Below are 24,665 nucleotides of genomic sequence, written 5' to 3'. Positions count from 1 at the left end.
ACATATTTGTGATTATTCAAGAAACAAAGTACAAAAAAAATACATTAATATTATTTATGAAATACGAGACGTTTATGGTTAAATGACAATACTGACGTAACAAAATAGCCAAGATAAAAGTGGTCTCGTTGAATGTTTATTTTGGTTACCCTGCGTACGGGTGAAGATTACCGGAACTAGTTCGCCCAATTACAGTGCAGGGATAAATCACGTGTTGATGACGTCAAGAATCGCGTTACCTCATGGCGGAAGTTGACAAGGTTGAGTTTCATTGAATGTCAATGTTCCATCAAACTATTACGATGGTTTATCATCGCAGGACAAAAACGTGTCAAAAAATGGTAACGATAAACTTAGCGGCCGTCAGCTCATTGTGACGCTTTTAGCAAGCTACGTTTTAACGCCGGAGTTCCTTTCGAATCAACACTGTTACCCAACTTGATGCAACCTCTCGTCATGTCGAAGATGGCGAAGAGTCTCTCACGACTACTGAAGGGCTGCCAGCGCTTTGCTTCACCTCCATCGGTGAATGCTCACCTCTGCCATTCATCTACCTGCTTGCCATTCAGAAGCAGCTTTGTGCGGACCATGGTGGTATGTACAACTGTTTTAGAACAGACGTGGGGTCTTCTCTGTTTGACCTGCAACATTAGAATAGATAGTCATGAACGACTCATCAATCCATCTGTATTTTAATAAACAATGTTATATTTGTTATATATAAATGTCTTGGTTAGGCTCATACCAAAATAAAGGCAAATGTGATGAATTTGTATCCTATTTATTTGCACCATGTATGACAAGATTGCATATTAATTTTGTATGTTCTCCCTCTCCAGGCACTGCCATTTTCTTTTCCCCCGAAGCCTCGAGACTTCAGCCTGCCCAACTCGGCGTGGAGTGCGGAAATGACTCGTTTGTATGACTTCTACGACAGCCAGTGTGAAGTGGAAAATGAATCTGGAGAGAAACAGAAGGGACCCTGGAGGAGATTGCCCAGCTACAATCGTACCCTCAAGTATGCCACAGGTGAAAGAAAGCATGGGAACTATTTCCACACATGTATTCATTCTCAAAAAGTTGTACATCACATCTCACATCTTCTTCGTCTCAAGGAGGAGCCTATCTCAGCAAGGTCATCCAGTCCAAAAATCGACTTTTTACTCGCAGCATCAAAACCGCAGGAGCCGCATTTGAGTATGTAATGTTTATTAACAAAGAAGAGCAGAGGTGTGTCTGCATTTTCCAAGCTGGACACCTTCTGGAGGGCCCGCCCGGGTGAGTCATCAATCCATTTAACACTACCTGTAAACAAGTTAAGGTGTTTGCACCGGGATCAGAGGGAAAAACAACTTGTATTAGACACCATTGTTCCCTGTGGCCAAACACATGGGCGCTTCAACTCTGAGGAAAGACGCCACCACTGACAGACTAAAGTCCAGTTGTGAAGTCATATTTCCAAACACAATTTTTTGCAGGACTTATAAATTATTTGGCAATATTTGTCCTAATACATTTTGTTTGAAGGGAAACTTGTGTGTACTGTATTGACAAAATGTTGCATGTATTTCCCAGGCATGTCCACGGGGGGGCGATCGCCACTATGATTGACTCTGTCACCGGGGCTCTTGCAGCTTTCATGTCTGGAGCAGTCATGACTGCCAATCTCACCATCAATTACCGCAGGTATCAATAACATGCGGTATTTATTTCTGTTATGTCATCAATCGGAACAGTTTTGTCATTAAACTGATGATTAATGTCGTTTGTTCAAAGCCCCATCCCGTTGGGAAGTACAGTGTTGCTCGAATCCTCCGTTGACAACATGGAAGGAAGAAAAACGTTCATTTCGTGTAAGGTCACCAGCACCGATGGCTCCAAGCTGCACACTGAGGCAACAGGTAACATCATGTACCGCATGTTACATTATGTTATTCTATTTTTCTTACTGTTATTGTGTTTTTTTTTGTCTTTTTTTAGCACTCTTCCTGTCTATCAAAGTCGGCCATTTATTGGGAATGTGACTCACAACCAACCACGTTAGAAGCCTTAATGGTGTGCCTTGGAGTCCAGAGTTATATTCTTAAAGTTTATTTAAAATATTTATTATTTACCAAATTATTTTAGTAACTTCTCAATATGGCAACACGGTCAATGAGTGGTTTGCACTTCTGCCACACAGTTCCGAATCTGTTGGATGGTCAAATCTGGGCCTAAATGTGTCTATGTTACATCTACAACACACTTAGAAAATGAATGGAGGAAAAAATGAGTCAATATCCGTATAACGTATTTCGGCAGTACTGTAAAGTAGGTTATCATTTGACTACCTCATGTTTTACTAACACCAATACATATCGAAGCATTATTTATAGAACTTTTTTTTTTTACTAACTTTGCAGCTACTCCCTTCAGTGAATACCTAAAACTACACTAAGCCTTGCTTTCAGGTATTTTATGGAAAACGAAATTTTCTTTTGTGCCAATTTGTGAATTCTGTGTTCAGGGGTTTCCATCATGTGTTTTTTTTCAGACGCCAGTTGTTATTGCCGAGTTGACTTTGAAATATTTATCAGTTACAATGCTGACATGACATCCACACGCGTTTGCTCATGTCAGCTTCACGCCGTCATGTGGTTTGTGTCTTTAAGGGCCCCTCACTCCTTAAACCTCAGTTAGAAAAGCAGCCTTGCTATCTATTAGTGGTTACTTGTGTTTTTTGCCTACGTGCGTGTCAAAACTCATGTGGTCAAGTTTGTGGAGGTTTTTTCGGTTGAAACCTCTTTATCACAGTCTCACAGAGCAGAAACTCATATTTTTGGTTACCTGTTTTGGTTCAACTGAGTGGTTTTGAAGTTTTCTGTCAGGATGTGCCGCATTCAATTCCGTTAATTCGAGTAATAATAAAGCTCCGTTTTTTTTTTATTGCCACAATAGCAATCACAAAGTATTATTGTGGTTGTTGTTTTTAATGGTGTGTAGTTGAAGGGATCACAAATTTGGAGTAGCTCCAATAACTCCCAGTATGATGCAATGTAATTTTACACCACTGCAAACCAAGGTAATAAACATCTTTCTCAATGATATAATTGTGTCTGCATTCAATCTTATAGCAAAATGTCATATCTAACATCCACATTGGATTATTTAGTGAGTCAACCCACATGGGATTATATTTCCTAACCAACCCATTCCCAAACAGAACCTGACCCGCCGCTATTACGTAACAGACGGTGACGTAACTCGAGTCATGCCGACTCGGGACTGCGAGGGCGCACTTGGAAGCACCCGAGGGAGGAGAAGGACTTGTCCACGGGCCGCCGGTCCGACCAGCAGCACCGCCACCGCACTCCACGGCCTCGATCTTGCCGCCTCGGGTGGAATTGCACGATTGTTTCCAACACTTAAGAAGTCCGGGGCAAGTGCGGGGCCGGACCAGACTATGGCCGTCACGCTTCGGAATTTACCGTGACGACAGGAAGTGGTCTGCAAATGGCAGCGCGTGTTTTGAAACATCTGCGTCGGCCTGGGCGCTAGAAATGCAGGTACCACTGGTCCTCTACGACTTGGGCCAACTTTGACATGTTTATTTAACAAATGGAGGTCCAACTCGACTGTTTGTATGTGCGCATGCGCAGGTTTGACAGGTGTTCGGAGAGAAAGTGATGGATTATGAACAATGTGACGCGCCCCCTACTGACAACTCCATCAAAAGAGGTACATTTATTTTTATAGTTACATAAATTTGAGATCATTTTTTCCTTGCTGTATTTACTCTACACACAGTATTAAATATTCCCCTATTTTTTTTTAGCACTGTATTTGCCGTGACAGGTCGTGCATTTAATTCAACGGCCTCCGATAAGGTTTCACCCAAATTAATTAACTCTGATTAATCTGTCTTTCTTCTACCACTAGCACGTCACGATGATAGAAACCAGCAAGTCTAAAACAAAATAGTGGAATAGTCTATCAAAAACCATTTTATGTAGAATCTAAAGTGGAATTTGTCCACCATGATCGCCGTAAATGTTCATAATCAATGTTTTTGTGTATTGAAACACTCATTAAGAATATTATACCACCACAGGTGATCTCATCTTGGTTCCCATCCACTTGGAGCGCACTTCATCCCACTAGTACACTTCGTCCTACTCGCTTTTGTGTGAGTGGGTTAAAAATGGCAGTAATCTGGAGTAATCCGTGGGGATTAGCCCTCATTTTGCTTCTGTTTTTTGCTCAATGGCTTCCTATTCCAAGCCCTGCTAAAATAAATCTCATCTGCATTCCCTCGATGAGAGACAACTTGTTTTTCCGCCATGGAACCCAATTTTGCCTCGTTGGTGTGCAAAATTGGCCCGTTTAGTAAACTCGATTAAAAATATAATGAAGTTTTCTCAATTTTGTTTGTGGCGAATGTGGTTCTTTGACACCTATGTAAAAAGTGCAATGAATTAAATGTGATGAAATGAGACGTGGGGAAGCCTTGTGATTACTCTTGTACCTAAAAAATACAAAAAAACAAAAATGCAAATGACTGAGCGCAGACTTTGAGTGTGGTTGTTCATTATTTAATAAAACTAAAAATGCTCTATTTGGGTGACCACTGATGGTTTGGGTGGTTCTAATTAAACCCAAAAAAATCTTGCATACATTTTTCCATCCGTGCAATTTAGTTTGAGCGAAATTACTAATTTCCACTGTATTGTGGAAAAAAAGACGTACAGCTTTGTCATTTGTAATGTTGGTCGAACGTACCGTGTTGTAAAAAATGTTTTCCGTTCGAAGGCATATGGGTTATTTTTGGGTTAATTCTGAGGAGATTTTGTGGTTTGTATTTAGGCCGAGTTCAGAACTTTTTTGTGGTATGGCCACGTGTCGAGTAAGCGTGAAAGATGGAAACAATGTATTCCCTCCTCGAGGTTTGAAAAAAAACGTTAAAAAAAAGAGAAAAAGATTACAATTTGAGGGAGGATCCCATTTGTTCAAGAAACACCAGACGCTGCGAGCAGGGTTCGAACCTGCGCGGGAAGATCCCATTGGATTTCAAGTACAACGCCTTAACCACTCGGCCATCGCAGCTGACAACAAAGTTTAAATTTAACCTTTGATATATGGACCTAGTCGTGCCGAAATCCCATACCGCCATCTACTGTCGATTGAAATACATTAAAGTGCCCTCGGGCTCGCATTGCGAATGTCACGGCTGACCAGTTTTCTGGGTTTGACGTTGGTAATCTTTATGCAATGTCGATTTTGGGATAATGCTTCACGGGTTCCGAATCTCCAGTAGGTTGAATCAAGCCTCAAATGGGACTTGCACATAAACACACTTACATAATATGCATGTTGTGTGTATGTGTTCATGTTGAAGTTCACCATGAAAACAACATGGAGAATATGTTTAGTAAACTAACTTTGTGTTTGTCTTTCTTAGGAGCTGTGTCCAAGAAGACTCATTTGAGTAAGTGCAACACTGTGTGTGTGTGTGTGTGTGTGTGTGTGTGTGTGTGTGTGTGTGTGTGTGTGTGTGTGTGTGCGTGTGCGTGTGTGGTAAAGACATTGTTGGTGCTTGTGCTAGATATTTTTGCATGCAATGCGGTTAACGTCTTAGGTAGTGAAGGTATCGATTGCACCTGCTTTAAAATTCACTGAAAATAACGACACTGTGGTGTCGTTGGAGTTGAGCCATTAGCGTCGTGGCGTGTGCTGCACCTGTGACGCGAGACCCCCCCCCCCCCCAAACATACACACATCAGCAAGCAGCCACCGAGATAGCATCTCCAGTATTTTTTTAATTGAACGTAGTCTGCCACAACACACCTGGATGTTACAAGACGTGACAGGCACACGAGTATCCTTCGCCACATCGACTGTGTCAGGTGGGGCCGATAGTTGGAAAAAAATATCTATATTTATATTACGCGACTTCTGTGCAGCTGCAAAATGAATGATTTTTTTGAAAAATTTGCGCAGGATTGAGCCGGGGGTGTCATCGTGCTTATTATCCAGGTGCTTGTTACGCTTCCTTCCTAATACTGCCAACACGAGGGCCACTTTCCAAAACCACACACTTCAAACACAACTAAAACATGTTTGCAGTCTCGTTTTTTTCCCAAATAAGAAGCACAGCGTGCTTGCTGCAAGTCCTGTATACTGCAAAATTGCCACTTCAAGTAGAAGTTAAAAATAAACATTGTAACTTGAAATGTCAAAACGTTCAACCAAACCATCGTTGTTTTTTTTTTGTCTGCTAGCTTACCGCTAACGTTTGTCACGCCATAAAGTGGCAAACAGTGACATTTTAGTCCAATATTATGAGTAACGTTGAAGAATTTATGTATTTGAGTAGGACTTCTAAGAGTTCCTCCTCTAACACGTCTGCCAACAGACTATTTTAAGAACGTATCACTTTTTCTTCCAGTCTGAGTGAAACCGCAATGAAAAAAAAATCAGCATTTGCAAAATGTGAGTAGGATGGAGATCGGTAACAACAAAGGTTTAAGAAAAAAAAAAAAGTCCCTTTTTGAAACGAGTTGTGGGACAGTCCCATTGCTTTGCTCCCTCACACGGACAGGGAAGGTAACCCCCCCCCCCCCTCCCCCCACCCTTTCGTAAACGATGCGCTGAGGCCGCAACGTGTACACAAGCTGTCACACTCACTAAGGTGGTGCACGTCTGAAGAGGAAAAGTAACTTAGTGAAAGTGGGACAAACGTCGGCGACAAGTGCAGGAACGAAGATGATGCGAGGTAGGCATCCAGTTGTCGTTGGCGGCCGCGTGGGCAAGGCGGGCGTGAAATGTAAGAGTCGATTAATCGTTCCATACAAAAGGGTGAGCTCGCTTGCTGATTGGATCGACGAGTTCATTTAGGATCTTTTCAAAGGCCTTTCTTTATCCTGGCAAATCAAACCGCACCGACTGTATGTTGTAATCTACTCTTAATTCCGCTTTTGATATCTATATTGGATGACATAAGAGCTATGGTGTTTTGTCTTCAACAATTTTCGTTGTCTTCATCATTACGTTATTGTTTATTGATTATGATCATTTTTAGGTCAAATGTATTTATTAGGTTTCTTTGAGGTTTATTTCTATATTACTCTCAGCCACAGTTTTTTTATCTATTTTTTTTAATTTGGTTTAATAATTTTGGACATGTGGACACCTTGCAGTGCAGTCCATTTACCATTTGTCCTAATTAGGGTCTAAAATACAATAATTTCTAATTAATGCACTATTATTATTATTGCAAATGCTAAATGGCCTTTCACATATATTGGTAGATAACAAATTAGGTACGCCCACGCTTGTGTGGCTAAACGAGTTAATTCGAATATTCAAAACATCTCTCAGTATGATGTTGCATCACTGCAGTGTATACAATATTTGATAAAGAGTGATGAAATCAAAAAGCGGGGCATTTGGGGGATTCCTGCGTCGGATTGTTATCGTATGTTTTTTGAAAGGGTTTCCTTTGTTGTGCTTTTCAAAGTGTTCACATCAAAGCGCACAGTGTGACAAGTGACACATTTATTCCAAAATATGGTAAAATTATCAACAAGAGTCAAAGTCAGACTTGGGAATGTCTAAATATTACCGTTCAAGTCATCCGCCGCTTCAAAGCAGAGTCTCGGACGTCATATCTGATGTGATCATATCGATCAGCAAAGGTGATGTCGGAGAGGTTTCTGACAATGAAAAGAAAAGAGGGGAAAAAAACGTCAACACTTAATTACAACACTGAAATAACAACTAATTTTTATAATCAACTGAAAAAAAAAAACCTCCAGACAATAACAGTTTGCTGCAATACACAGTGTGCATTTAAGAAATAAAAATAGTTGATTATTGGAAAAAGAATTCTTTCTTTATATTGTCCTATTTTTATTGTTTGATCAAATAATGAGTTTCATTAATTCATAAAACGATTAAAAAATTGCTCCCCAATCTTAGAAATTTTATTCCTCAAAAGAAGTCAATGACGGGCAAAACTGGTCCGCAAAAAAAGGAAAAAAAAAACCATTTAGCCTCGTTTATGTGTGCGTATGAATTATGTACATACATATATTGTACATGATTATGTGTAGGTGTATTTCTTTTTTTTTTTTTTTCAATACTCTCACCGAAGACAAACTTCCGTCACAGGAAAGTTGAGGTTTTGTTTTTTTGTCCATTTACAGTGTGTAGCACAGACTGCTGACAGGTGATTTTTGTCTGAAGCAGTTTCGCCCACCCAACATAATGCCCCCCCCCCCTGCATGCACGAACACACACACACACACACACACACACACACACACACACACACACACACACACACACACACACACACACACACAAACCCCAGAGTTGTGCAAAAATTGTAAGTGTGATAAAATCTAGATTTCAGTTCCTTCCTTCTGTTCATTTTCTATTCAGAAGCTCTTTTTCTTCAGGTAGAAACAAACAATGGAGGTAAGAAAGTGAGAAAAAAAATCTCTTCTCAAAGGAAATATTCAGAAAAATATACACAAATACACAAATGTGATTTTGTCATTTCAATTGAAGTGTTGCTTTGAATAAACTACGAAAAATCCGATCCCCAGGTTTTTGGAAAATGGTTGGAAGTCGCTATTTGTTCGGTGCGCGATCGCAAAGGCGTGAACAGTGAAAGGTTTGCGGGTCACGGTGGATTTCCTGTTGTTTTTGAGGTTGACAATCATAACTGAAATTGCACAAAATAAAGCAGAGGCCACTGATGGAGACGCCAATTCTCTTCTCTTGGGCTATAAAATCAAATCAAATAAACAAAAGCACGATTACTTCGTATTCATTCTACCTGGAGGAGAAGCTGTTTACATTTCTTACCTCAAGTGTTATTGGATTTCTGAGAATTTTGACCCCTACCCGATGACGGACAAAAAAAATACCAAATTATTTTGAATTTTATAATATAATATATAATTATATAATATAATTATAATTATATATATTGGTCACTGACAATGAGGATTTGAGAAATCAGCTGTTATATTATATTATATTATATTATATTATATTATATTATATTACGAAGTAAAAGTCACAGTACAAGCCAAACTATATAAAAAATATCTATGTTTATCGAAAAAAAATACAGTGAATCCAGAGAAATTGTGAATTTTCAAAAAGAAATTCAACGCATCGTAGATAATTAACATTTAGTTGAATGTCAAATCAACTAGTTTCATCAATGTCGTCTAGCACTCGGAATAATATTGAAATGGCCTCAACTAGTGTAAAAGCTTCTTGTTGGGGTGTCCCTGGGTGTGTGTAAATATGGCACTAGGAAAGAAGGGCACACACTGACACACTAACACGAGGACAACCTGACACAGTTCGACAAAACAAGACGACAAATCAACACAGACACTCGTCTTCTTTTGTATTCGCCGGAGGAGTTAAGATGTTAAATGAGCCAGATATAAAAATGCTAGCGTTTAGATTTTTTTTTTTTTTTTTGGGGGGGGCCATTACTGGCAATGATGGAGCGAAAGCGCATTACTGGCAATCATGTCCTTTATGAGCGAGACAGAGAAGGATGCGAGTGAGAAAGAAAGACGCAACTTGAAAATCCAGTCAACCACTTGAAAAGGACTTTGAGGTTTCACACCTCCACACTTGTCGTCTCGCTCCATTTGTGCATATTCCACCTCCTCACAAAATGTATTTGATAGCATTTTCATCATTTCTGTCATTATTAGTGTTTGAATGATGGAAACTCGCTTGTCCTTTCATATATGTTGACGTTCAGGGGGAAAGTACATTATCTCTTTTTAGTGTGGGAATCGAACTTTGAACTTTGGAATAAAAAAAAAAGAAATCTACTCAGAATGTCATAATGATGCCAAAACATATTAGCGGGTTAGTAGTTTGACATTTTATGTAACTGATTTAGGTGGTTTACTGAAAAAAAAGTTTGGATTGTGTGTGTGTGTTAAGTTGATATATTTTCTGCTGGAACTTCAAATTATTATGATTTTTTTTTTCAAACAGAATCAAAAGATTAAATTAAAATGCACTTCAATTACTACTTGTCTTTAGTTACAACTAGATTTATCTTCTTTTTATGCATAATGTGCTTGTTGGCTTCTGAAAATTTGATTCAGCATTTCAATTTAATTAGCATCTTTATATAAACTGAATTTATTCAATCAAATGCCCAATATCAGCGTTTTTTTTTTTAAATTAAATTTGTCACGTGTTCCTGTCAAATTCTATGTCCTGTTGCTGCTCTATTGAAGTTTGTTTTAAAAAAAAAAAAAAAATCATTTTGTGTCTTTTCAGCTCAGATTGAAGTTATCCCTTGCAAGATCTGCGGTGATAAATCCTCTGGAGTACATTATGGAGTCATTACATGTGAAGGCTGCAAGGTGAGATAGTAGAGTTGTTATTTTTTCCAATTCACTTGATCTTAAAATGAAAAAAATGTCAAATATTATAAATACTCTGAATGCACTGTAGTCAGACAGGAACCTTTTTCTAAATAGCAGCACACAGATTACAATCCATATTTGAGGTCACAATGCGAACCCGTCTCCCTCTTCATGCTTCAGGGATTTTTCCGGCGTAGCCAGCTGCCGACAGTGTCCTACTCCTGTTCCAGGCAGAGTAACTGTATCATCGACCGCTCCAGCCGTAATCGTTGTCAGCACTGCCGTTTGCAGAAGTGTTTGGCCCAGGGGATGAGTAAAGATGGTGAGGTGCTCAAACACACTCGCAAACACGACTGTGCGCTTCCTTTGAATTTACAGTGACTCTTTTTGAAGTCCCGCTATATCATAAAGTTTCAAGAATGTCCATCTTTAGAGTTGCACTCCTTTGCCGCAGTACCACGTATCGCCACAACATGCCAGGCAGCACTGAGCTGTCCTCCAAGTAGATACGACATGATTAAGTTCTCGTAATAGTTGTTCCAGTTTATAGTGACCAAAACATCCGTGCTAATTTCGTAAGCTGATCTATGGCGCTTCTTGTTTATGTTAGCTTTAGGCTAGTGGTTTTTCCTTATTTGACAAGTTTAATTCTATTTTATTTCATAGGACAGTTTTACAGGAAACTCAAATTAGTAGTCCCAAATATATGTTTGAAGCACATGTCTCTTATTTGAATGAAATTATATTTTTGAAACAAATTAGTCACTCTGGATCGGGGTTTTTTACTGCTACGATAAACACGAGTTCACGATAAATATTTAAGAGTGTAATTTCCCGGTCCCCTTCAGCTGTAAAGTTTGGCCGGATGTCCAAGCGCCAGCGGGACTCTCTCATCGCTGAGGTGGAGCGACACCGACAGCAGCAACAACAGCAGCAGCAGCAGCAGCAGGAGCTCCATATGGACGCCCAGCCAGGCCTACCCTACAACACCAAAGAGCGCCAACATTGCCCCCCACAGCCCCTTCAACCCATGACATCAACCTGCTCCTACACTGGCGACTCTGAGCTGCTCTTCTTCACTTCCGATGTTCACCCCTACTTGCTGTACTCCCCGAACCAGCCACAAGTGTCTGATATGATCTACAGAAGCTCCGGCGTATCGCCCTTGTCCAGAGCCCACGTGAGAGAGGACAACAATGGACACGCTTCTATTAGAGGTGACGACCTCGGCAAACTGGGAAACATCCAATGTCTTCATCTTCTCTATTCTTTCATCTCGACATTAGGATTGGAATCCAGACCGTCCTCACATGACCCAATGGCGATGGATTCTTATAATCAACCAGAGGATCCACACTTACCCTATCCTCACGCTCTGCGTAATATAGGTAAACTAAAAGGACAACTCATCGGAATATTCTCCAGGTCAGGGATCATCTTTCTGATTGCTTTTTCTCTTTGCCCAGATGAGCTGTGCGACAGAATTGTGCGCTCCAACAAAGACACCAGTCAGTACCAAGCAGAGGAGCTACAGGCGCTCAAGTGGAAAATGTTCAGCAGAGAGGAGATCCAAGCCTACCAAAGCAAAGTAACTACCACTCGCTGCTTACCCTCTCTGAAAACAAGACTCTAAAAGCCACGGCTACTGTTCTGTTTGATCAACCAAACAGGAAACTGCAAAAAACATGCATTTCAGAATGTTGCCCTCCTCTTCTTCCTCTCTCAAGTGCTTAAATCTAGAATGACACTCAACACCACCAAAGCCCAACTACGTATTAACCTAAATTAAAAAAAAAAAAAAAAAAAGCAAGTCTCCATACATTATTCATTATAAACTGGCGAATCAGTTCCTCGAAACCACCAAAAAGATAAGTGCAAATCTCCGCTAATGAAAAAGACTAAATGTTAATTGTTGAGAATGGTGCAAATGTCTAAATTCAGAATAGAAACTGCACCTGTGGTAGGGGACTAGAGAAAGAGCTCATGCTGAAACCCAGGATTGAACCAGGGACCTTTAGATCTTCAGTCTAACGCTCTCCCAACTGAGCTATTTCGGCACATTAAGCCACTGAGCCAAGACAGGTTGAAAATCAGGCAGCCGCAAACATTCGGAAAAACAACTTGTGGGAAGGGACAAAAGACTCCTCCCGTTGCCGAAACCCGGGATCGAACCAGGGACCTTTAGATCTTCAGTCTAACGCTCTCCCAACTGAGCTATTTCGGCACATTAAGCCACTGAGCCAAGACAGGTTGAAAATCAGGCAGCCGCAAACATTCGGAAAAACAACTTGTGGGAAGGGACAAAAGACTCCTCCCGTTGCCGAAACCCGGGATCGAACCAGGGACCTTTAGATCTTCAGTCTAACGCTCTCCCAACTGAGCTATTTCGGCACATTTGGCTGCTGAGCCAAGACAGGTTGAAAATCAGGCAGCTGCAAACATTCGGAAAAACAACTTGTGGGAAGGGACAAAAGAATCCTCCCGTTGCCGAAACCCGGGATCGAACCAGGGACCTTTAGATCTTCAGTCTAACGCTCTCCCAACTGAGCTATTTCGGCACATTTGCCAACTGAGCCAAGACAGGTTGAAAATCAGGCAGCCGCAAACATTCGGAAAAACTTGTGGGAAGGGACAAAAGAATCCTCCCGTTGCCGAAACCCGGGATCGAACCAGGGACCTTCAGATCTTCAGTCTAACGCTCTCCCAAATGAGCTATTTCGGCACATTTGGCAATTGAGCCAAGACAGGTTGAAAATCAGGCAGCCGCAAACATTCGGAAAAACTTGTGGGAAGGGACAAAAGAATCCTCCCGTTGCCGAAACCCGGGATTGAACCAGGGACCTTTAGATCTTCAGTCTAACGCTCTCCCAACTGAGCTATTTCGGCACATTTGTCAACTGAGCTAAGACAGGTTGAAAATCAGGCAGCCGCAAACATTCGGAAAAACCACTTGTGGGAAGGGACAATAGAATCCTCCCATTGCCGAAACCCGGGATCGAACCAGGGACCTTTAGATCTTCAGTCTAACGCTCTCCCAACTGAGCTATTTCGGCACATTTGGCAACTGAGCCAAGACAGGTTGAAAATCAGGCAGCCGCAAACATTCGGAAAAACAACTTGTGGGAAGGGACAAAAGACTCCTCCCGCTGCCGAAACCCGGGATCGAACCAGGGACCTTTAGATCTTCAGTCTAACGCTCTCCCAACTGAGCTATTTCGGCACATTTGACTACTGAGCCAAGACAAGTTGAAAATCAGGCAGCCGCAAACATTCGGGAAAAGAACTTGTGGGAAGGGACAAAAGAATCCTCCCGTTGCCGAAACCCGGGATCGAACCAGGGACCTTTAGATCTTCAGTCTAACGCTCTCCCAACTGAGCTATTTCGGCACATTTGGCTACTGAGCCAAGACAGGTTGAAAATCAGGCAGCCGCAAACATTCGGAAAAACTTGTGGGAAGGGACAAAAGACTCCGCCCATTGCCGAAACCCGGGATCGAACCAGGGACCTTTAGATCTTCAGTCTAACGCTCTCCCAACTGAGCTATTTCGGCACATTTGGCAATTGAGCCAAGACAGGTTGAAAATCAGGCAGCCGCAAACATTCGGAAAAACTTGTGGGAAGGGACAAAAGAATCCTCCCGTTGCCGAAACCCGGGATTGAACCAGGGACCTTTAGATCTTCAGTCTAACGCTCTCCCAACTGAGCTATTTCGGCACATTTGTCAACTGAGCTAAGACAGGTTGAAAATCAGGCAGCCGCAAACATTCGGAAAAACCACTTGTGGGAAGGGACAATAGAATCCTCCCATTGCCGAAACCCGGGATCGAACCAGGGACCTTTAGATCTTCAGTCTAACGCTCTCCCAACTGAGCTATTTCGGCACATTTGGCAACTGAGCCAAGACAGGTTGAAAATCAGGCAGCCGCAAACATTCGGAAAAACAACTTGTGGGAAGGGACAAAAGAATCCTCCCGCTGCCGAAACCCGGGATCGAACCAGGGACCTTTAGATCTTCAGTCTAACGCTCTCCCAACTGAGCTATTTCGGCACATTTGACTACTGAGCCAAGACAAGTTGAAAATCAGGCAGCCGCAAACATTCGGGAAAAGAACTTGTGGGAAGGGACAAAAGAATCCTCCCGTTGCCGAAACCCGGGATCGAACCAGGGACCTTTAGATCTTCAGTCTAACGCTCTCCCAACTGAGCTATTTCGGCACATTTGGCTACTGAGCCAAGACAGGTTGAAAATCAGGCAGCCGCAAACATTCGGAAAAACAACTTGTGGGATGGGACAAAAGACTCCGCCCATTGCCGAAACCCGGGATCGAACCAGGGACCTTTAGATCTTCAGTCTAACGCTCTCCCAACTGAGCTATTTCGGCACATTTGACTACTGAGCCAAGACAGGTTGAAAATCAGGCAGCCGCAAACATTCGGAAAAAAAACTTGTGGGAAGGGACAAAAGACTCCTCCCGTTGCCGAAACCCGGGATCGAACCAGGGACCTTTAGATCTTCAGTCTAACGCTCCCCCAACTGAGCTATTTCGGCACATACGGCTGCTGAGCCAAGACAGTTTGAAAATCAGGCAGCCGCAAACATTCCGAAAAACAACTTGTGGGAAGGGACAAAGAATCCTCCCGTTGCCGAAACCCGGGATCGAACCAGGGACCTTTAGATCTTCAGTCTAACGCTCTCCCAACTGAGCTATTTCGGCACATATGGCTACTGAGCCAAGACAGGTTGAAAATCAGGCAGCCGCAAACATTCGGAAAAACAACTTGTGGGAAGGGACAAAAGACTCCTCCCGTTGCCGAAACCCGGGATCGAACCAGGGACCTTTAGATCTTCAGTCTAACGCTCTCCCAACTGAGCTATTTCGGCACATATGGCTGCTGAGCCAAGACGGGTTGAAAATCAGGCAGCCGCAAACATTCGGAAAAACAACTTGTGGGAAGGGACAAAAGACTCCTCCCGTTGCCGAAACCCGGGATCGAACCAGGGACCTTTAGATCTTCAGTCTAACGCTCTCCCAACTGAGCTATTTCGGCACATTTGGTAACTGAGCCAAGACAGGTCGAAAATCAGGCAGCCGCAAACATTCGGAAAAACTTGTGGGAAGGGACAAAAGACTCCTCCCGTTGCCGAAAACCGGAATCGAAGTAGGGACCTTTAGATCTTCAGTCTAACGCTCTCCCAACTGAGATACTTCGGCACATTTCTCAGTATAGGTCAAAAACCTTTGAAATCAATGAGTAGGAATTTACTAATCTGGTTTACTTCAGTCAGTGGATGAAATGTGGCAGCACTGTGCCATCCGGCTGACCGATGCAGTGCAGTACGTGGTGGAGTTTGCGAAACACATCCCGGGATTCCGTCTGCTCAGCCAGAACGACCAGATCGTTCTTCTCAAGAATGGTAAGTTCACTGGTCCATCGCATAACTTCAAGTCTGACTACAACTCTTCTACAAGCCTTCCTTTTGTCTCAGGTTCTATGGAGGTTGTTCTAGTGAGGATGAGTCGCTTCTTCAACACAGAAAACAACACGGTATTCTTTGATGGCAAATTTGCAGGAACTGAAGTCTTCAAGTCTTTGGGTGAGGTCTCTTGACACGTTCATGAAAACATTCGTCTATTCCATAATACGTTGCCACTTTTCTGTTGCAGCGTGTGGCGACTTAATAGCGGCAGTGTTTGACTTTGCACACAGCGTGTGTGCTTTAAAGCTCACCGATCAGCAGGTGGCGCTCTTCAGTGCTTTGGTCTTGATCAATGCCGGTAGGGTCACTCACTCACGTTTTGGGGATTTTTATCTCTTCGCTTTATCTCACTTTATCGGCACTGAACTTATCTAGACACTATATAATTAAGTAAAATATACGTAAACTAACAAATAAAACATGAACTGATTTTATATAAAGATGCTTTCAACATTAAGTTAGATTTTTTCCCAAATTAGCCTCTTAATTGTGTATTACCATACAATAATTTATCAGTATAAACTGAAAATTATTACTTTTAACCAGGAACCAGAAAAAAAACAACCCTGCTTTTGAGATTCAACTCATTATAAATCAAATTCCTGATCATTTTTATCGACTCTGTCAAAGAGGGATTACTTTAACAATATTATTCTAGTTGCAATTTTCTCCTTTGCAAGTGCACCACAACAAACATTGAGAATTACACAAAGCAATTTTACCAAAACCTGGAGGAGCTTTTCATTATCACGGTCCAAGGTTGCCCCCATGTGGTAACATTGTAACACTAACGTGGTTTTGCAACGATATATGACTTATTATTTCTGTGCAGATCGTCCATGTCTGGAAGACAGAGGCAGGGTGCAGCGAGTGCAAAAAAATGTGGAGTTAGGTCTCACACAAATTCTGCACAGGGACAACCGGGACAGTCTAATGCACAAGGTACACCAAAGAACACCTACAGCAAAGTATCAATTTAAAAATGCCTTACTAATGATTTCCCCTCCACTCACTCCTAGTTGTACCAGAGAATGTCCGTGTTACGTTCACTGTGCAGTCTGCACACGGAGAAGCTTCGCTGGTTCAGTCAACGCTACCCGCTCACCGCCCACTCGCTTTTCCCACCGCTCTATAAGGAGCTTTTTGCTTCTGAGGCAGAAGTGATGCTGCTGCCGGGAGCCACACACTGATGACAACCAAAAGCACAAACACACACATGCACACATGCACACATGCACGCACATCGAATGAGATCCAATACCTTATCAAAAACTATGCAATAAATAATTGATCTGGCTCAGGGTACAACCTGAATTGGTTGACACAAATGGACCAACAGCCATTCACGCCTGTGAACAATTTTGAGTCTTCAATTAACATGCCTGATCAAAAAAAACTGTCAATAAAATCTGAGCATGACTATCATTTTGCTCAATGCAAAATGTTTGATATGTATTGGATCTCAGAAGTTTATCTGGGTGTATATTTTTCGACAGAATTTATTTTTATATTATGGAATCAAAAGATAGCTTGGGAGAACACATCACTCAGATAATTCTGTATTTTGATATCTAAACTATTTGAATTATTGCAGAACTTCTGCTTGATATTGTTTTTTTCTGAAGACTTGCAGTATTATTTGATCCAGTCACTTTTTTGTTTTCTTCACAGTAGAGTTTTGAAAAACTTTTTTTTTTTTTTTTTACTATTTTAACTAATCCAACATATACAACTTTCATCACATTCACATGGCATATTCAAACATGGTGCTCAGACTGTTATGAAGTAGCAAATATGTCACGTAAACTTAAACGGAATGTTTATTGTGGTGAAAGAAAGCTTTGGTTTTTGTTGTCTTTAGCATTAAATTCCGTATTTGAATCACATGTTGAGGTTAAAATCTTTCGACATATGGTGAGTAAAATGCTGACACTGCAAGTAAAAGGAAATGTGTCAACCACTTCTCTGTTTGGAAGGTTTGTATTAAAAACATTCAAAATGTTAATACAGGGATAATTTGATGCTCTTGAAGTATTCAAAAACTGTTGACAACTAAACAATATTGCTTGGCAATAATGTTGTCACGTAGACAAAACAAAGGTCGACTGGCGAATTGAAAGTGGGTTAAAAAATAAATAAAGCCGTGAGTCACTAAGAGATGATTAAGATGAGTCTGACACATCACGCAGCTGCTTTTTATCCACAGTAAGCAGTTTTTTTAAACAAATGATTGTGCCGTTACTTTGGCAACTCGTACAGCTTAGCACTTTGGCATGTTGTGTTCTTTTTCTCCAACTATGAAGGGAGATATCATTTCATGTGCTTTATCGCTTTTTGTGTTTTCATGCTTGTTCTGTGGAAATGTTGCTGTTGAGAATGTGTGTTTTAATGAGTAAAGCAAATAAATCTGAATATTGAGCAATTTAATCGCAATGTGATGGAATTTACTTAGTTGCAATAAGCAAATAGTTGTGTAACTATTGTCAGATTACTTGACTAGGGAAAATTTGTGTTTTAGTTACTTGCAAGTATGCATTTTTGGGAGTAACATGTTCGTGAATTGGTCTGCAACTTTTTAAGTTTCAGTCAACAAAGTGGAGCACTGCTCAGAGCTGCTCCCATTTGTTTCTTTAAAACATGGCGAGTGGGAGGGAGCGTGTGGAGGTTATTATTATTATTTCCTCAAGTGGAATCCGGGAGGCCACAGTAACCCTGGGCTCACGATAAGAAGGAATTTAAAGGTCTCTTTTTTTTTTTTTTATGTACCCTCACTAAATCCTCATTGTTTTTTATTTCCTGAAACGAGAGGAAACAATTACTACAAAATTAAAGGAGGCACAATAACATGAAAGATGTGACAAATCTATAAAAAATATATATTTGCACAAGTTTTAGGCCCAATTAATTTTTTACGGAATTTTAAAATGAGTAATTTACAGAGAAAAAAATGAGTGTGTACATCCATTTATGTGGAAGAGACTCAACATGGTACAAGTTTATCTTTAAAACATAAAGATGAAGCACAAGTTTACACAAGACAGTTCTAATTTTACTGTACATTTATATGTCGTTTAAGTACGTGTTCTTGAATGAAGTGTACTCCTTATATGGGAGAAACCAAAAAACTAAACATTTTGTTATAGCAGAGAATCACCAAATGTCCTCTAAACATGTCATACTTTTTTCTCAAACTTCCTAATTTCTCTCACAAAGATATCAAGTCATATTTTGTAAAGATAATAATAACTGTGACTAATTTTGACAAAGTAACAAGTACATAGGGATAACTATACTACATAGTATGCGTCCTTTGCAGTGCCTTGCTCAAGTGCATATCGACAGAAAAAAACTGATATTTCATCATTTTTATCATATTAACACCGATTTCTCTATATTCTATCATTTGAACTTTTATCATCAACAGCTATTACAAGGATAATTTCTATTTTATTAACAAATAACCGAAATTTTCCTACTTTATCGTGATATGATAACTGCGTAGTCGTATGAGAAATTTCAGACATTAAAAAAAAAATAGTCTGTCCTATTAATAGAAAACTAATCGTGAGTGACAACTTGATTAGAGTTTGTCATTGTGAGTAAATAATTACGTAGAAAGAAGTCATGTCCCTGCATGTTGCCCAAAGATAACAACTTAGTACACTTAATGTGGTTTACATACCAGCAGCCATGTCAGATTTGATCACTTATGATGAGTCATGTTGAAAAACTTCTTCCCTCCCACCGTGACCGTCCTCCTCCTTCTCTCCCCGCCTCAACTCGCGACCACCCCAAAATAAATTAAAAAAAAACATGCATAAAACGGCTCATCTGGTTCAGACCAGGCTCAGATACGAACGGGACCGCAAAATCTGTGGAATCGCTCACCGTTTCTGAGTCCAAGCGTCTCCCCGCCAATTGAGTTTCCAGGCGGGCTTGTGCTCTCGCTGCTCCCGCTTGACTCGACTTCTCCACTTCGGGCAGGACGAACACTGGCGACCATGGGTTCGTCTCGGGTTGTACTTCACGCTGCTGTTGGGGCTCTCTTGGTTCTGCTGAGTTCGGCCGACCATGGTAAATGAATGCGAATTTGTTGTGTTGTCTGTTAGTTACTTATTGTTGAGTCATGTTTTCTTATTGGATGATTACCAAACTCCATTTTGATTAGCCATTGGACACTTACTCTGTATCCGAACCAGTTTTTAATATAAACATTTATTTATCATTTTATTTCTATTGTATTTATTTTACCTTGAATATTCATATTTTATAATATTGAAGAAAAATACTATATGATACAATACGTATTTGGAGCAAATAAGTTTGGGCCTAATTAGATTATTATTATTATTATTATTATTATTATTATTATTCTCAGGCTAAAGTCGTACATGCTCCAGATAAAAATATTACTTTAGGGCCATCTTGTGGCACCCTGTGGGCAAAAGGAACAATGTTTAAGTGAGGAGAGGAACTTCCTTTAGCCATATTGTTGTCTAATCGAAGAAAAAAAAAGCGCTTTGCCACCATCTTGTGGCATCTGCCATCAATTTGTGTATGTTGTAATTGCAGTACGTTTGATTTTCACTATTTGAAGTAATGCTTGTTTCTTTGTGTCACAAAAAAAGATATAATAATAATATTAAAATAACACAAGGACCCCAGCCCTCAAGAAATTCCATCGATAAAATTCTTCAAAAAAAAACAAAAAACCTTCAACAATGTTGAAATGTCACATAATGTTTCGTAAAAGAATTAAATACTTCCTGGCTGTCTGCCCCGACTTGTGTTTTGACTAGAAAACAAAGCATCGCCATTGCATAATCGTCTGACTTTCTGTTCTCTTGCTCACTCTCTCTCTTTGTGATTCTGACTTTCCAGATGAGCGTGACTTGGGGCAGCGCGAGATCACCTTTGACATCGGGGCAATTATGCAAGGTGAGTTGTGTGTGTGGGTGTGTGTGGTTTACATGTGAGTGCAAAATATTTTCCAGGGACAATAATGGGGACACTTAGGACTTTTCACAAGTTGGCACTTATGCTTAAAAATATTTTGCGGTTTTTGGGCACAGTTCATGATGATACTTTTACTGCACATTTTTGTTTTCAGGCAACATGGTGGAGAAATGGTTAGCATGTGTGCATATTTGAATTCTTGTTAGCCTGCTGCTGCTTTCATAAAGACTTATAAGTCTTGTCAAATTGACATCCCAATGTAGTACAGCACCATTTTGAAATTGCAAATGGGATGACAATAAAAACTTTTGTCTTCCAGAAATGCAAGCCCCCGATTCGTTTGTGATGCAACAAGAAGTTGACATGTCAGATTTGGTTGATAAAAGAGGTAACTGTTTGTATTTTTGCCATTATTTGTCTTTTGATCCGGTATGTACTGTCCATTGAAAGAGTATGAAGCAGCAGTTTTTGTGAAATATGAAAAAAATATATATCTATAAAAAATGGACAATCTCCTCCTCAAGCATTTATTACTGATTATATTATTACATATGATGTTTTTCCATTTATAGATTTTCCCATGCAAGAAATATCCGACACTCCAAGAGGGCGAGGTGGGCTATCGTATATTGAATTAAATATTTGAATAATATTTTTTTCATTAATGCCTTTCTTTTTGCAGGTTCCAGACCAGCAGCCTTTTCACCTAGAGGACGTATGTCTTTGTTTACTTCTTGACAGTTTTAACTTATGAGGTCCAACACAACCTGTTTGAGGTAACCTTATCATTCTTTCTTCTCCCAAAGGTCGTCCAAGCGTCACATCCCGCTCTGAGATACCCGCGCTGGATTATCCCGTTGAGTTCCCACTCGGGCAACCCACCTCCGACAATCTCCATGCCATCTGTCACAACGGAGACCTTCGTCCTCGCTACCCCAACTCCTACTTCCCCCGCTCAGGTTTTGGACAGCTGCGGCGGAGGGCGACTGCGATCAATAATGCCGAGTCGTGGTTTAGCTCGTGCTGCGCGGGCAACCAGACGTGGGGGACGGAGGGGACGCTTTGCTGCGCCACGCAAGCGGTGAGACTTCACAGCTGACTTGTTTTAGGGTTCACTTCAGCAAATCAAATCTTACTTGATCTTTATTCATTTTTAAATGATCTTTCCTATTAAATGAATGAAAATCCGTTACAGCCCCCGTCCAAAAACAGCAACAGATATTTTTTAACCATTATTTAATCACAAAAATAGGACTTTTCAATATTGCATTTCATGCATCATGTAACATAAATAGTTCAAAGAATTAAAACATCCATCTATCCATTTTTTGAACTGCTTTTTCTCACAAGGGTAGGGGCATCATTTTCTGCATTAATTCAATAGACGGCATGTTTGCAGGCCTTGGCCACCAGGTGACATTATAATACAATAAGAAAGTAGCGTGCCAAATTTCATAGAGGTATACCGTCAAAAGTAAGCTGTCTCTTTTTTTTACCGAGGATAAAGAATATATACATGTGAGTATTGTCATAATATCAGCATGTGTTGCAGCACTTTTTTTGTTCAAATGTAAGTTGTTAATACTTCCTAACTATTCCATATCAATGCTACATTTGTTCAAACATTGGTAGTCTTCCCTATTATGTGTTAGCATTATGCTAGCGGGGTTTCATTAGGGTGGTTAGGATTTCACATTGCTGTGCTCTTGTTTTGGCATATTTTTACACTCCCAAAAATCCGAAGCATACTTTACATCGTAGACTTGATGAAACCCGCTTGTTTTTGCTCAATTTGACATGCTATGTGTTGCTAAGCCTATTATCTACCACCCACGCAAACACAGCAAACAAGCCTTGACATGCCCGCCATAGCAAAGCAGCCAGCGAGGCAAACAATCTTCCCCCTCACCTCTGCTTTTAATTATGTTTTTTTTGTTGTTGTTGTAAAATGCACGGCTGGATTCATTCACTTCTGACCTCAGCTATGCGCACATCCTGATTTTCAATTCTGTGTTTTACACGACCTCTACTGCCTAGTGGGAGCTGTCTCTGGAAAAATTCTGCGAGGAGGACTCATCGGTCAAGGATCGACTTTATCACTGCTGCAGAAAGGTTGACCGTCAAAGGCTCAACTGCTTCAAGAACGACTCTCCCAATCCGAGCTACGAGCCGACCGAGCCTATACCGGTCGACCCGCTTCCCGCTACGATCCATTTCAATTTTGACAGCAACACTTGTGCCAGGTATGGAGCGGGATCACAAAAGTCAATTTGATGCTACGTGTGCGGTCAATGCCAATATGTCCTACCCAGATAGACATACTAAAAATATATTCATCTTGTGAAGGAAATAAATTCAATTGAACATATCCAGGACACTCCAGTAAATATTTGAGTATGTCTTACACTCGACAGGACAGCCGTGAGTCAACCGAGGGCCAGTGAACTGTCTAGTTCCCAGAAAAGTGAAATCAACTTCCCCCCTGGTCGACCCACCGTGGATAACGTGGAAGCGCTGTGTCGCAACCAGAAGCAGCGACCCCTTTACAGCCTCAAGTGCCTTCCGAGCAGCGGCTTCGAGCTGCTGTCTCGTAAAGCCAAGATCATCAATCGTGCGGAGAAGGGATATAAACAGTGCTGCAAGAAGAACCAGGATGTGCTCGCCTGCGCTCAGCAAAAGGTCGAGGATCAGACTTGAGTCGATTTTCATTTGAATGATTTACTTAACGGTCTGCTTGTGTTTCAGTGGAGTGACGCGCTCCGCAGATTTTGCTCCAGTAAGAAGGGCGACAACTTCGACTACGAGTGTTGTTCGGGCGGCACCATCGACGAAAGACTCGAATGTTTCCACTCGGTGTCTCCTGACCCGTATTACAACGAGACCGTGTCCCAGGAAGAATCGTCTCAAATCTGTCAGTCCCGAAAGATCATCAAGAAAGTGTAAGTTCATCTCTACATGTGAGCACCAAACTAGTTTGTGAATTGGGGTTTTGACTATCTTTCAGGTTGCCCAATGACTTTCATGCCATGAAAATTCTGAACGAATGCTGTGCTCAGTCACCAGAAGACCACACCGCTTGCTTTATCCAAAAGGTGAGTTGTCCCATGAAACAATTTAAATGTCTTATTCATGAATTTGGAGACATTTTTAAAAACGGCAATGTTTTTTTTCTGTATACAATCAAGATTGAGGAAACATCGGTCGGTTTGTGTACGGCAAGGAACACATCCCCGCCTGTCGCTCGCCGCTGTTGCCGCATGGCTACACAGGAACAGCCGAAGTGCGTCAGTAACTTTGTCATGGATGCCATCACCAAGGCAACCAAGGTCTCCAACCAGAAAAAGAAGAAAATATGCCCCCTTTAAAAATCTACCCTAACGAATGATGTGGTTGCAGCAACTCACTGAACAAAAGTACTCGTCTTGCACAAATGCCACTTTTAAACACGTGGACCAAATTTGTGCCCCATCTACTGCCAGTATTTTTTGTAGCTTTGTATCTAAAGGTTGTGAGAAATATCTTTCTCCTGAGTGCCTTGCTAAAAAAACGATTTTTTAAATTGTTTAATGCTTACTTTATGAATCAGATTGTTGTCTGTGTGTGTACCACTATTTTTAAAGGCTGCTCTATACGTATATTTTGGGATTAATATGTATTTTGTTGTTTCTTTTAAACCCGCAAGACTGATTTTCTTTTATTCGGGTGTGTTTCTTGTCATGCCTACATCCAAAGCAGTTCTAATAAAATGTATTTTTTTGTAATTTTATTTTGCGTCATGCATTGAATCTGTTTCTTTCATCACAGTTAACCAGTAGAATTTGATCTCTTGTTG

At 40.9% G+C, this 24,665-nt stretch overlaps 3 protein-coding genes, 1 long non-coding RNA gene and 20 other non-coding genes across 27 annotated transcripts; 3 read left to right on the top strand and 21 right to left on the bottom strand.

The window, feature by feature from the left end:
* The first annotated feature begins 70 nt into the window (after nt 1-70).
* Nucleotides 71-3,081, top strand: them4 (thioesterase superfamily member 4). Its single transcript, XM_085919355.1, has 6 exons — nt 71-594; nt 840-1,029; nt 1,116-1,278; nt 1,576-1,686; nt 1,777-1,901; nt 1,981-3,081. Exons 1-6 carry the CDS (start codon nt 442-444, stop codon nt 2,022-2,024), a joined length of 786 nt encoding a protein of 261 aa, XP_085775481.1. The 5' UTR covers nt 71-441; the 3' UTR covers nt 2,025-3,081.
* Nucleotides 686-20,041, bottom strand: LOC147051864 (uncharacterized). Of its 2 annotated transcripts, none has more exons than XR_015066999.1 (3): nt 19,560-20,041; nt 7,601-7,691; nt 686-1,305 (listed from the first exon to the last, which is right to left on the bottom strand). It is a non-coding gene; the product is annotated as an uncharacterized LOC147051864 (long non-coding RNA). The 2 variants fall into 2 exon arrangements; XR_015066998.1 differs by having other exon boundaries at nt 19,766-20,041.
* On the top strand, nt 3,230-18,291 carry rorc (RAR-related orphan receptor C). 3 transcript variants are annotated; one of them, XM_085919349.1, is made up of 13 exons: nt 3,230-3,545; nt 3,639-3,717; nt 5,438-5,464; nt 10,309-10,394; nt 10,578-10,719; nt 11,246-11,614; nt 11,684-11,785; nt 11,864-11,985; nt 15,682-15,814; nt 15,887-15,994; nt 16,065-16,175; nt 16,710-16,819; nt 16,897-18,291. In XM_085919349.1, exons 2-13 carry the CDS (start codon nt 3,666-3,668, stop codon nt 17,065-17,067), a joined length of 1,533 nt encoding a protein of 510 aa, XP_085775475.1. In that variant the 5' UTR covers nt 3,230-3,545; nt 3,639-3,665; the 3' UTR covers nt 17,068-18,291. The 3 variants fall into 3 exon arrangements, with proteins under 3 accessions (XP_085775475.1, XP_085775473.1, XP_085775474.1); XM_085919347.1 differs by having other exon boundaries at nt 4,091-5,464; XM_085919348.1 differs by lacking the exons at nt 3,230-3,545; nt 3,639-3,717 and having other exon boundaries at nt 3,890-5,464.
* Nucleotides 5,001-5,082, bottom strand: trnas-uga (transfer RNA serine (anticodon UGA)). Its single transcript has one exon. It is a non-coding gene; the product is annotated as a tRNA-Ser (tRNA).
* On the bottom strand, nt 12,382-12,454 carry trnaf-gaa (transfer RNA phenylalanine (anticodon GAA)). Its single transcript has one exon. It is a non-coding gene; the product is annotated as a tRNA-Phe (tRNA).
* On the bottom strand, nt 12,549-12,621 carry trnaf-gaa (transfer RNA phenylalanine (anticodon GAA)). Its single transcript has one exon. It is a non-coding gene; the product is annotated as a tRNA-Phe (tRNA).
* Nucleotides 12,716-12,788, bottom strand: trnaf-gaa (transfer RNA phenylalanine (anticodon GAA)). The gene has a single exon. It is a non-coding gene; the product is annotated as a tRNA-Phe (tRNA).
* trnaf-gaa (transfer RNA phenylalanine (anticodon GAA)) lies at nt 12,883-12,955 on the bottom strand. The gene has a single exon. It is a non-coding gene; the product is annotated as a tRNA-Phe (tRNA).
* trnaf-gaa (transfer RNA phenylalanine (anticodon GAA)) lies at nt 13,047-13,119 on the bottom strand. Its single transcript has one exon. It is a non-coding gene; the product is annotated as a tRNA-Phe (tRNA).
* Nucleotides 13,211-13,283, bottom strand: trnaf-gaa (transfer RNA phenylalanine (anticodon GAA)). The gene has a single exon. It is a non-coding gene; the product is annotated as a tRNA-Phe (tRNA).
* Nucleotides 13,378-13,450, bottom strand: trnaf-gaa (transfer RNA phenylalanine (anticodon GAA)). Its single transcript has one exon. It is a non-coding gene; the product is annotated as a tRNA-Phe (tRNA).
* trnaf-gaa (transfer RNA phenylalanine (anticodon GAA)) lies at nt 13,545-13,617 on the bottom strand. The gene has a single exon. It is a non-coding gene; the product is annotated as a tRNA-Phe (tRNA).
* trnaf-gaa (transfer RNA phenylalanine (anticodon GAA)) lies at nt 13,712-13,784 on the bottom strand. Its single transcript has one exon. It is a non-coding gene; the product is annotated as a tRNA-Phe (tRNA).
* trnaf-gaa (transfer RNA phenylalanine (anticodon GAA)) lies at nt 13,876-13,948 on the bottom strand. Its single transcript has one exon. It is a non-coding gene; the product is annotated as a tRNA-Phe (tRNA).
* On the bottom strand, nt 14,040-14,112 carry trnaf-gaa (transfer RNA phenylalanine (anticodon GAA)). Its single transcript has one exon. It is a non-coding gene; the product is annotated as a tRNA-Phe (tRNA).
* Nucleotides 14,207-14,279, bottom strand: trnaf-gaa (transfer RNA phenylalanine (anticodon GAA)). The gene has a single exon. It is a non-coding gene; the product is annotated as a tRNA-Phe (tRNA).
* Nucleotides 14,374-14,446, bottom strand: trnaf-gaa (transfer RNA phenylalanine (anticodon GAA)). Its single transcript has one exon. It is a non-coding gene; the product is annotated as a tRNA-Phe (tRNA).
* trnaf-gaa (transfer RNA phenylalanine (anticodon GAA)) lies at nt 14,541-14,613 on the bottom strand. Its single transcript has one exon. It is a non-coding gene; the product is annotated as a tRNA-Phe (tRNA).
* On the bottom strand, nt 14,708-14,780 carry trnaf-gaa (transfer RNA phenylalanine (anticodon GAA)). Its single transcript has one exon. It is a non-coding gene; the product is annotated as a tRNA-Phe (tRNA).
* trnaf-gaa (transfer RNA phenylalanine (anticodon GAA)) lies at nt 14,875-14,947 on the bottom strand. The gene has a single exon. It is a non-coding gene; the product is annotated as a tRNA-Phe (tRNA).
* trnaf-gaa (transfer RNA phenylalanine (anticodon GAA)) lies at nt 15,041-15,113 on the bottom strand. Its single transcript has one exon. It is a non-coding gene; the product is annotated as a tRNA-Phe (tRNA).
* trnaf-gaa (transfer RNA phenylalanine (anticodon GAA)) lies at nt 15,208-15,280 on the bottom strand. Its single transcript has one exon. It is a non-coding gene; the product is annotated as a tRNA-Phe (tRNA).
* Nucleotides 15,375-15,447, bottom strand: trnaf-gaa (transfer RNA phenylalanine (anticodon GAA)). The gene has a single exon. It is a non-coding gene; the product is annotated as a tRNA-Phe (tRNA).
* On the top strand, nt 19,694-24,599 carry ecm1b (extracellular matrix protein 1b). Its single transcript, XM_085919351.1, has 11 exons — nt 19,694-19,951; nt 20,759-20,815; nt 21,153-21,221; nt 21,406-21,447; nt 21,516-21,548; nt 21,640-21,914; nt 22,871-23,076; nt 23,248-23,512; nt 23,579-23,772; nt 23,838-23,925; nt 24,019-24,599. Exons 1-11 carry the CDS (start codon nt 19,879-19,881, stop codon nt 24,196-24,198), a joined length of 1,482 nt encoding a protein of 493 aa, XP_085775477.1. The 5' UTR covers nt 19,694-19,878; the 3' UTR covers nt 24,199-24,599.
* The last annotated feature ends 66 nt before the right edge of the window (nt 24,600-24,665 follow it).

This window comes from Syngnathus leptorhynchus, chromosome 8 (assembly GCF_054491065.1).
Source record: "Syngnathus leptorhynchus isolate UIUO chromosome 8, UIUO_Slep, whole genome shotgun sequence".
Classification (NCBI taxonomy): Eukaryota; Metazoa; Chordata; class Actinopteri; order Syngnathiformes; family Syngnathidae; genus Syngnathus; species Syngnathus leptorhynchus.
Note: the sequence above shows the minus strand (reverse complement) of the source record. Positions and strands in the feature narration are given on the sequence as shown.